Here is an 11,111-nt window from a genome sequence, read left to right as displayed (position 1 = left end):
GAGGTGACATGCGATTTTTTTAAAAAGGGACTTGTTGGCTGGCGTTTCTACCTATAATAACGTTGGTTACGAAAGACTGAAAAAAAATCTGGTGACAATGCTGGAAAAGTTCTGTATCGCTTTGGGGTTGTGAAGCACGTTTGGGGGCCGGGGTGCGGGCGAACAGACACATGAGTGCGGCCGGGAGAATTCTTAGGAAACGGGCTGAAAAAAGCTAACATGGAGGGGCGGGAAGAGAAAATCGAGTAAGGGGCAGTGACCGCCTGTCAGCCTCGCCAGGGTCGGGATCGACTGGTTTTGACAGACTGTAAATGGACTTTTCGTGGCTCTTAATTTGCAAGCAGTAAAATATGTCTTGGAAATAAATGTGTGATTAATTTTGCATTGTCTTTTCCCAGTTAAAACTTTCAAGGTTATTTAGTTTTCCCTGTAGGAAACTTGACATTGGGAAAGTTGGCACGAATGCGCCAAGGGAAGGTACATCGTGTCTGTGGTGGGGGGAAGAAGGCATCTGCAAAATTAAGACAAAACGTTGTAAAATATGAACAGAGGAAGAGGCGTATTCTTTGGCTCTTAAATGATCTGGCCAAACACAGTTCAGTTCGGAAGGAGGGGTGTGGGGCTATGGGCAACTCAAAAGTATCGATTCTTTGTCTATTGTATCAGCAACTGACTCTCTTCTGGAGTGACAAGACGCCTCTTTGTAATCTCTTTTCGTAAGTAAATTTCAATCTAAGGGGAAATCCATAAACTAGGGGAGCAAGGTGGCTTTTTAGGAATGTAAATCGTTGTACTGTCACTGGGAGAAAAAAAAGGGGTTAAGTGAAAGGTACAAGTGAATTGATTCCAGTGAGTTTGCAGAGCAATCTGGAAGGGACCTTCGCCTTTGACACCGTTGCTATTTCGAATGAACTTTTGTTTTTCTAAGTAGTCAATAAGGAAATGTTAAATTAGTGATGACTTTAACATCTGATGTGATGGTTCACATATTTGTGTGGAACATAAATATTTAATTGGGAGAAGGTTGTGGAGTTTTAAAGTATAACTGTACGTTTGCTAAACATGTTTTTGTTTTTGTTTTTTTCTTTTTAAGGGCAACCAAGGACGTTTATCTCCATTAATACCAAAAGTCAAAGTTGTTTGTGAATAGCATAGCCAAAACAAGATGAAATTTAGAGACACTTAAATGTATGTGCCAACTTAGGGAGCGGGGTTATTATTAATAAATTAGTTTACGGTGACACAAGTAGTGCATTTGGTAACACTGGATCTCAGTCTGGTGTTATGAATTTTGTACTTAGTCTCATTTTATTAACCAATAAACAGGACACAGCGTCCATTATACTGGTTTTGAAAAACCGATGTAACTTTTAAATGAACCGAACACTTAGCAGACGTGGATACTTTGAGTGTCTATTACTTGTATTGAAACGTATTTTAACCTTCAAAACCATTAGAGTTTTGTACTGGTTTTGTTGTTTTAACTTTTAGGTTTGTGATTGAGGGTTACAGGGTAGTAGTTTCTTCTATGCTTAATTGACTGTTTCCTTTAAACAGTATGGGGGAGGATGCATGTAACTTATTACTAATGTGTGTCCATTTTAAAAAGGAAAAAGTGGTATCTAATGAGTTAATCATTAAGGAGTATGCACAGTGCCGGCCATTTCAGGACGTGAAAGAGTTTCTGTGGAACTGCTTGAGACAAGAAGGAGTGATTTGACATCAAGTATTGAAACTTTTTGATTTATGTTTTGATAGGTGACATTGAAAGGTATAAAATATTTATAAATACGTTTGAGTAATCAGTTTCATATGTAAACATCCAGATATTTCATCTCGGGACAGTTATCTCTCATTCTTTAATACCTTTAAAAAGAACTCAAAGCAGGGTGTTTGCTGTAATAATGAAACACTGGGGAGTTAAAGAGGACGTCTGATGCTTCTGTGGATGGATCTATATTTCCCAGCTATCATATATGTTAAAATTAGCTGAAGCTGCCAGAGACATTTTGGTGATCTTCTTTAAGTCAATAAATGAAAAGTTATTTTTTTAGTGGGGACACTGAGTGAGACATTTATAATATACATCAGGAAGAAGTTTCACTAAGACTTTGAAGCTGGCAAGAGTGAGCCAGATGTTGCCAAACTGCCTCAGTTTATTTTCTTACTATTCTTACCTTCAGAGGTAAGATTCTTTCCCACCCTAATTCCTCTGTCTCAGCCCTTGACTTTTCACCGCTACACTTTTCCAAGATTCATCCTCTGGGGGGAAAAAAATTGAGAGTCACATTTTTCACTACACCTGCCGATCCTGGAAATCAAATGGCGAAGTTCTAAAAAGTACGTCGATTTGGACTGACATTTTGCTTTATTCCTCGCCATTGGACGGGGCGGGACCAGGCTTCCTTTCAGTCACCTTGTCTTTCTCCATCTGCAGGTACCCCAGAGCGATCCCCCTTCGTTGACTCCGAGGGGATGCAGCAGCAATTCATGTTTTGAAGTGCTTTAAACGGTTCAAAACGTGAGGCGCTGCTATACCCCCTCGCGAGGAAGTAGGAAGGTGGGGTTCTGCTGGACGTGCGTTCCCGCGGGGCACCTGCTCCCCAGGCCAGCTCTGGAGCAGGTAGGTGGGCGGGGGCTTGCGTCTCTCTTCCTCTTCCCTCTGCCCCCTTTCCCCGCCCACGAGGCCCCGCCAGAGTCCGGGGAGGGCGCAACTGCATGCCAGGGGCTGGGGGTGGTCGGGGCCGTGCGCAGGCTATGCGAGCCGAGGAGGGACGCGGCGCCCCGCACTCAGCCGTGCCCTAGCAGCGGGAACAGTACTGCAGTGGGCGATCGGTGCTCTGGAGTATTGTTTCTGCTGCCCGGGCAAGGCTGGGACTCCTGCACGGGCCCACCCACTAGGTAAGTCCTAGTCCAGCGCCCGCCGTGTCCGCCCCAGCAGCGAGACCCGGGAGAGGCGCGTTTTTCCTCCGTCCAACCTTTGCCCGCCTTTGAATGTGTAAATAGGTGTGAAAAAGATACTGCATTTTAGCACTCCTTTCCCTGCCCGGATAAAATTTAAACGATCGGAAAAAAATTCCTCGTGATTAGCTAAAATACCACCCACAGGACAAAAAAACGAAGAAAGACTACCTTCAAGACCCAACAACTAAATGTGGGGGGGCGGTTATTGGAAAAGGAGTAGGGGGGACGCCGGAAGGTGACCCGCTGCAAGCAGTCCCCAGGCCGCTCTGCGGCTCCTGGTAAATGGCTCGCGTCCTGCATGTGGAAAGGACGTTGGAGTCCAGAAAAGATGAACGTTTCTGGCCCCTTCTCGACACCCTCTCCACCCTTCTTCCTGTCTGTGTTGCGGGGAGCTTCTGTCGAGATCGGGCGAGGCCCGGGGCCTGGTCCGCCGGTGAATCCCAGGCGGCGTGGAAGGGCGCTGACCTGCCCGATCTGAGGCCTGCAGGGAGCGCGGGGACCCGAGGGGGTGGCTGTGGAATGAGGCTCTGCGTTTCAAGCTGCTGCTTGCCCTATCTCCCAAAATCTGGTCCCAGAATTCTACCCTGGACGCGCCGCCCCAAGGCCACCTTGGTCGCCCGGGGGCCTCCCATAAGGGATTGCCCCGCTGGCAGGGCACTAGCTTGACAGCTCCTGAGAAAATGGCAGCACCTGAGCTGTCGACTCAGGGGCTCTTCGTGCCCCCCAGGACTCTGGACGCTATTGCTAATGACCTCGAAAGCCACCTCCATCCCTCCCTGGGGGCCCCGAGTCTACACTAGGAGCTTGACAGCGGGCCTGGAAAAGAGAGGGCTCACTCTCTGGCTGAGGTCGCACTTCGCCTGTAAAAATCACTTTAGGATTTTGGTTTGATCCGGCGCACGGGCAGGTCAAGGACTATTGGCAAAGACAGAGGGAGGTGTGGAAACTTTCCCACGCTTTCCGTCATCCTGAAGGAAACCAAGCACACGAAAACCCCTCTTGTCTGGACGGGCTGCCGGGAACTGGTCTTCCCGGGGGCCGGGAGTGGGGCCCCCGGAGGAGGTCGGCTTTGGGGAGCCCGGGGTTCCAGGCAGCCCGGAGCCGGGGCTCAGGCGCCCGCCGCCCCCACGCGCACTCTCCCAGACTCCCTTGCGCCACGGCGGACGCGGGCGGGTCGGGGCCCTTCCGGCCGCCGCGGACCCTCGGGTTCCCGGCGCGCCGCCACCCGGCTGCCTGGGGCCAGGCCGGCTCCGCGCGGCCGCCGCCGCCGCCGCCGCCGCCGCCCCGCCCCACCCCGGCCGCGATCCCCGGACCGGGAAGCCCGAGAGTTGGCTCCCGGCCGGCCCAGGGCCCCGCAGGCCCGCAATCCCGAGGCCTGAACGGCGAACAGGTTCCCGCACCCGCCTGGCTTAGTGCTTCGGGTTGGGGAGGCACCTCGAGGCTGCCCCCCTGCCTCTCACCAGCTCCCTTTTCTCCCTTTCTCCCCCCTCGGGACGGGTCCCCTCGAGCCAGAAGGAAGCCCGGCAGCAGCCGGCGCCCACCCTCCGGGAGGACCACGCCCGCGCCCGCCGGCTCCCTCCAGCGGGACGCAGGTGAGAGACCGCGAGGGGCGGAGGGCGGGAGCCGCGATCCTGATTGGGGGCGTTGCCTTCCAGATGCGCTGTGGCACTTTGCCCCGGGCCCCCAAGAGGCATCGAGATTGAGGGCGTCCACGGGGCCCTCAGACTGCGTGGTGCCCTTTTTCTGACTTAAAGCAGTCATCTTTCACCATTATTCACACGGTCGAAGTTGCAGTTTGCCTAGATTTTCCTCCAAGGAGAGAAATGTGAATAAAGCAATATTTTAGCCAAACATTTCCGTGTCAATTAAGAAGATGGCAATTCGTTCCAGACTATAAATTCTCTGTAACAACTCTCTAAGGTATTCGTTCAAATTGTTTTTCAGCATTGCTAAATGTGCATCATAATGTGTGGGAGACTTGTGTAAGATGAATCCATTTATAGTCGACCGATCAATTGATCCGATGTTACCACCTTCAAGGAGGCACCTTTCCATTGTTTCCTCATCTTTTCCCAGCACATGTTATTTGTTAGGAAGCTGCGTGCACACGGCATTGTATTAAGTTTATTAGACAGGCGTGGCCCATAAACTAGGAAACGTTTAGTCAAGCTCTAAATTTAAAATTCCACATTTCTGTAAGTTGTGGGACAAGATACATAGGTTACTTTTATAAGCTAGAATTGAACATAGTTTAAAAATATTTTAAGCACAGGGATATTTTTTGAAGGCATCCAGCATTTCCAGTTAGCAGTACTGACTTTTTTTTTTTCCCAGCAAAGGAACACTACATGAACACTCTTGGCCCGGATCTGGACACAGAAGACTCCTGTTTCAAGAAAATACAGTCATCTCTCAAATCCTGTAATTTATATGCATTCTAAACTCACTAGGTATTGAAAACCACCCAAGTGTCCCACAACATGGGGTAAAATATAATCAATCACTCAGTGTAATACTATACATCCTTTAAAAATGTTATTGGAAAGTGTTTTATGATCAGTAAGTCAAAATAACTCTCTCCCACCGTTTCTTTCTCCTGCTGCTCCCTGATACCCACGCTTCTTTGTTCCATTTGGCACTTAAACTTGTTTTTCCCGCCAAATGAGTCAGTCATGATGGGAACGTCAATTGATTTGAACAGATGTGTGTCAATGTTACTTGGGAAACTAGATGCCAATAACCAGGGCCACAAAAAAAGGCAGTGGTTGCAACTCTGTAAAAATTTACGCGTGCATACAGACAATGACTAAAGTGGAACCCCAAACAGGAAAACAGTTGGATACACTCCAGTGCTTGGAGATTGAATGATTGTGTGCTGCTTTTGATTTTCACTAATACGAGTAACTGTCCAATTAAAAAAGACCTACTAAGGACTCTGCAGTGCAAATTATTTTGCTGATTGTTTTAAAAACACCATACCTACCAAATCATCAAGGCAGATGGGGCAGCAGGGGACTGGGTTTGTTCCCCCAATCCGGGACCATTAGGCTCAGGGCAACACTTGGAGGAAAAAGTCATCCTACACAGGTGGGAGTTAACTTCTAGGCAGCTTTCCTGAGGGACGGCACAAGATGAAAATAGAAATAGGTCCAAAAAGCATTTTTTGGAAGATCAATGAAAGTTTATTAATAGGAATTAAAGACTAGAGTCGGGGCTATATCCAAGTTGGCATAAATTTTTAGAGATCTATTTTCCCATCAGCCTACAGTGTAACTTATCCTCATAACCCTAAAACTTGATACATGCCTTTGTATTTAGAATAATTACATTACTCTTAAAGGAAAAACTATCTATGCACCAATTATAGCAAATGTGTATCTCCCTGCCACTCTACACCCCAGTCATTCTACCCATTAGTTACTGCTCAATAAATGAACAAAGATCTGTCAGCGCTTTCATAATATCTTACCTATCTGCAGCCTTTACCTCCCTCCCCCGCTCCAGGAGTGATCTCTTTGGCAAGTTCAAAAAGACGTAGACCCCTGTGGGGTTTGTAAATTGAGCCATTAGGGAGGAGCCCTGAGAAGACTTCCATTTCCGGCGTTGCTTGGCTTTGGAGCACTCTCCTTACACCAGTGAGCTCTAGAATCTGAGCAGCGGGTGGGAGTTTGGGCGGTGGCCCTGGCTTGGCCGCTGCTGTTAGTCTGGGAGCTGAGAACAGAGCAGTGTCCTGTAGTCTTGAAGACTTTGAAGCGTGATTCTCCCAAAGCAGCTCCCTCACCTGTCCCCTAACCCCACCCTGACCTGCTCTCCAGACTCGACTGTTGCCCCAAGACCAGACTTTTTAAAGTCCCGGCCACAAAACCCGCAATAGTCAGAAACATAATAATCCCAACATCTTGCCTTTTTTTCAGACGTGCGTTTACATGCTTTGCCAAATGCTTTCATATTTTCTTTTTGCAACAACCCTGAGAGATAAATAGGATAAGACGTCAACAAAGCAATTGCCAACAAGAAAACGGGCTTCTGGAGGTTGCGGATTTGTCCGAGGCTAGTCTGGGGCCTCTTCCTCCAGACCTCGTGCTGTGCCGCTTCTGTCATTACCTGTTAATCGGAACCGAGCACACAGTAGTGACTAGAGCAGGAAATGGAGTTGAATTTTGTTTGGTTAGAAAAATTAGAGGTGAAACTCATTAGTCATATGATGAGCTTTTGCCTACACCCTGGACACTTCCTGGGTGAGGCCCAAGACTGGCCCCAGGATGACTAAATAGTGACAGTAAATAACGCAGCTGTATACACGTAGGTGTGCACAAACCAAGAAAAGTGTTATTTAAAATCATTTAAAATCTCTGACCCGTATCTGATACTTTCTAAAGATTCAACCAAATTAGTCTTAAGGAAACAGATGGACTGTCCAACCATAGGGGTTAACTTAATTTAGTCACTCACTCAATGGAAACTTTTTCATCAGCCATTACAAATAATAATTTTAAAGACTACGTCGAAACCTGGAAAATGCTTATGATACCATGTTTTACAAACCAGGGACATAAAATCATGTGGACACCACAGTTGACAAGCGGGTCTATATAGGAGCAGAAACTGGAAAGAACTTCAAAGCAAACGTACTTGTTGCTTAAGGTGGTGGGATTCGAGCTGAAGTTCTTTCTCTGCTTTTACAATGTGTTTTTCGTTATGCCATATTTTTTGTTACGTTGTCAAACATAATTCTCTGAAAAGTCTTTAGGGGTCACGGGCGATGCAGCAATTTTGGGTCAAGGATGCACAGACCTCAGACGTCTCGGGGATCATCATGTCACGAGATACCACTGTGCACTTGTGACAGATTGATAACTGAAAGGTCTGGGAGCCGCTCATCTTCACAGCAATACAACTGGTAAGTATGACAAGACCCATCGATGAAAAGATCGAAAAGTGGGCCCTAAGCAAGGAAGAAAGAGGTTGCTGTCGTGGAAGGAGGGGGACGAGTTGTACTTTAATAGTTTAATGAGGGGGGTCAGACTTTGTGTCTTTAACTGTTATTTTAAGTTCTTTGTAATGAATTGAAATTCATTTAAGGCATAAGATTTTATATGCATGCTAGAATGTTAAAGAATTTATGCTCAAGCACACAACTGGAAAAACATGAACCATAAGCACTGAGTCGATATCAGTGGTCAAAAAAAGGCATAACAACTCCATGAACAAAAAGTCACAAAAAAAGAATACATTAAAGATGCTCATTTCAGTATTTTTGGGTTTTTTTGGCCACGCCACACAGCCTGTGGGATCTTAGTTCCCCGACCAGGGATCGAACCTGTGCCCCCTGCATTGGAAGTGTGGAGTCTTAACCACTCGACCACCAGAGAAGTCACTCATTTGACTATTTTTAAGGGTAGAAATTAGAAACATCCTGATGACCAATAACAAAGATCGGGTAAATAAAATATGGTGTCTCTAATATGTGACAAGAGAATATGCTCCGGCTGAAGCATTTAGCGATAAAAGAAATGAGCAGATTTTTTTGCACTGTTCCCATCCATGCAATCTGAGTATACAGGGAGCATTCTGCATGCAGTTTTGTTTCAATATACAGATAAAAGGCTGAGAGGAAATATGTCAAAACCTTAACAGTGGTTATCTCTGAGTTGTGGTATAAAAAGTGATCAAAGAAAGATGCTAAACTATTTTTGCGATGTGTTCCTAATATGTAATCTAAATGTATTGGGAACATTTTGCATTCATAGTTTTGTATCAATAATATGGAAAGAAGCTAGGAGGACGGATACCAAAAGTCTATCAAAGAAAGATGCTAAACTATTTTTGCGATGTGTTCCTAATATGCAGTATAAATATATTGGGAGCATTTTGCATGCATGGTTTTGTATCAATATACAGATAAAAAAGGCTGGTGGGAATAAACCAGAACTTGTATAATGGTTATCTGTGGGTTATGACATCATAAAGTGATAACAGTAAGATACAAAATTATTTTTGCAATATGTTCCTGAATATGTAATATAAGTGTATTGGGAACATTTTGCATCCATAGTTTTGTATCAATATTTAGAGAAAAGGCTAGGAAGAAATATAGCAAAATTTACTAGTAGTTATTTTGGGGTTCTAGTATTATAGATGATATCTGTCTTTCTCTTTATACTTTTATGTATTTTCCAAGTAATACTTGTATAAACAACAAGATGCATTACTTTTATAGCGATAATAAAACTTATTTTATGTTTTTAAAGAGTTTGTACTTATTTTTTTAAAAAAAGCATGGTCCCCTGACCCGGGGATGGGGAAAGTCTTCCTATTTGGGTAGCAACGGGCCTAGAATACATTTTCCAACCTGTCTGGGCAAAACCTACACAGCTTTGGTTGGCTCCGTGGTGCAAATGTATGTTATCATTTACTCTTGGCAAAGGAAAGAGAAAGTATAATTTAAAAATATAACCATGACAGAGGAATAATAGTACTATTGCTAAACAGACTGCTATCTCCTGTCTAATCAAAGTAACACTTCAAGAAGTATAGAAAGTTGAAACAGGCTGCTTTTCCTCCAGGAGCAATTGAGGTCGCGGGACTTGGATTGCCGCCCAGGGCTGCAAGACACGTTGGCCAGTTTGGGACATGCCTGAGTCAGGAAAACACCTTACAGAAAGTCTAATTCCACTTAGCTAACTTTTTGCAGATGCAGATAAACCCCCTGCATTTCCCACAACTCTGCTACACTCCATAGCAACGCTGGTGGTGGAAAACACACGCGCCACTCGGATTTAAGCTTTCCCTGTTCCCTTAAGAGAGACAGAGGCATTTGGAGACACACTAGGCCATTGCACTGATTTGAACAGAGACACTACCTCAGAAGAGGACGAGGGTTCCCCCCCGCCCCCCGATCCTTTTAGAAGCACTCTGGGGAAGCTGTTTTCCCCCCAAAGAATCATTCACACCCTGTAGAAAGTCCATATTATTAAACATAACTTTTGAAATATATCCGTCATGTTCCTTAAAGCAGAAGCTGCAGTTGTGAGGCAAAAATAGACTTTGAGAACGTTCTTCCAGTTTCCTGGTGCCATGCCCCTTTTCTGCTTAAGGACAAATAATCATACAACCAAATGTGTCCTTTTGCAAAAATGGGCGTGCGCCTCTTTAATCTTTCATACGCATTTTCCTCTGCCGCATTCTAGCAATCTGAGCACGTTTTCGGGGTGCCTAGCTCTGGGCTACTTACTTGTGGGGAGAGGAGAGGACGGGAGAGAAGCAGGAGAAGGTGATGCTGGTCCACAACACCCCTGAACACACCAATCCTGTCCTCTGTCTGCTACTGGGTACAGAGCTGGGGCTTTGACCTTCTTCTGAGCCAGGGCAGACCATACAGAAAATCTGCTTTGCTCAGCTGAATTATCCAGCATCTTCCTTTCGCCTAGGCTAGAGCAAGAGCATGGAACAGGGGGAGGGTGTGGGAGGGCGCCCTTCCTCAATGGAAGCCTTGCTGTCCAGCTGAGGGGGCGGGGAGGCGGAGAAGGCGAGAGACAGAGAGACAACCCTTAACCTAAGCACCGACCATAAACTCATTTCATTTACCGGAGAAAAACAGCTCCAGCCCAAGAGGGGCTGGGGGGCAGGGCAGGGGCTGCCGCAGAAGGAGCTGGGAGCTTCCCTTTGCTAACAGGGTCAGTGCAATCCCTCATTTTACAGAAGAGGAAACCGAGTTGCTGAGAGGGAGGAAATAACTTGTAGAGAGGTCGCGCAGAGAATTGGTGGCGACGTTAGAACTTGAACCTTGATCTTCAGGGCTCTTTCCACTGTAATACACCGCATCTAAAGGACAGAGAGAGCGAACCAGGAAGCCGCTAGAAAGGATATGGGGCTTGATGAGCACCTGCGAAGGTGGACGGGGCCAGAAGAGGCAGAGAGGCAGGCGAGGACATTCTAGGTGGGGGACAATGGCCTGGTACAGGCAGGGATGGATGTGCTGTGGCAATACGGGGGTCAGGAGGTAGGTCTGGAGGAAATTGCTGAGGTCAAGTATAGCTTCTCAACGTGGGCTCTGCAGACCCTAGAGGAGATAAAACAGTGTCCCACAGAATACATATGGCACAACTTCCTAGAGGACGAATTTGATTCAATAGTGGGTCATTTAA

General features: G+C 46.3%; 1 protein-coding gene across 1 annotated transcript; it reads left to right on the top strand.

Annotated features, from left to right (window-relative positions):
* Nucleotides 1-219: 219 nt before the first annotated feature.
* Nucleotides 220-5,897, top strand: LOC309620168 (uncharacterized protein; the record flags this gene model as incomplete). Its single annotated transcript, XM_082376227.1, has 5 exons — nt 220-245; nt 1,492-1,513; nt 1,759-1,771; nt 3,813-4,556; nt 5,299-5,897. 5 exons carry the CDS (start codon nt 220-222, stop codon nt 5,403-5,405), a joined length of 912 nt encoding a protein of 303 aa, XP_082232353.1. The 3' UTR covers nt 5,406-5,897.
* Between the last annotated feature and the right edge of the window lie 5,214 nt (nt 5,898-11,111).

Source organism: Balaenoptera borealis (assembly GCF_965194805.1).
Source record: "Balaenoptera borealis genome assembly, chromosome: X".
In the NCBI taxonomy this organism is placed as follows: Eukaryota; Metazoa; Chordata; class Mammalia; order Artiodactyla; family Balaenopteridae; genus Balaenoptera; species Balaenoptera borealis.
The sequence above is the reverse complement of the archived record's forward strand: the minus strand, read 5'-3'. Positions and strand labels throughout refer to the sequence as shown.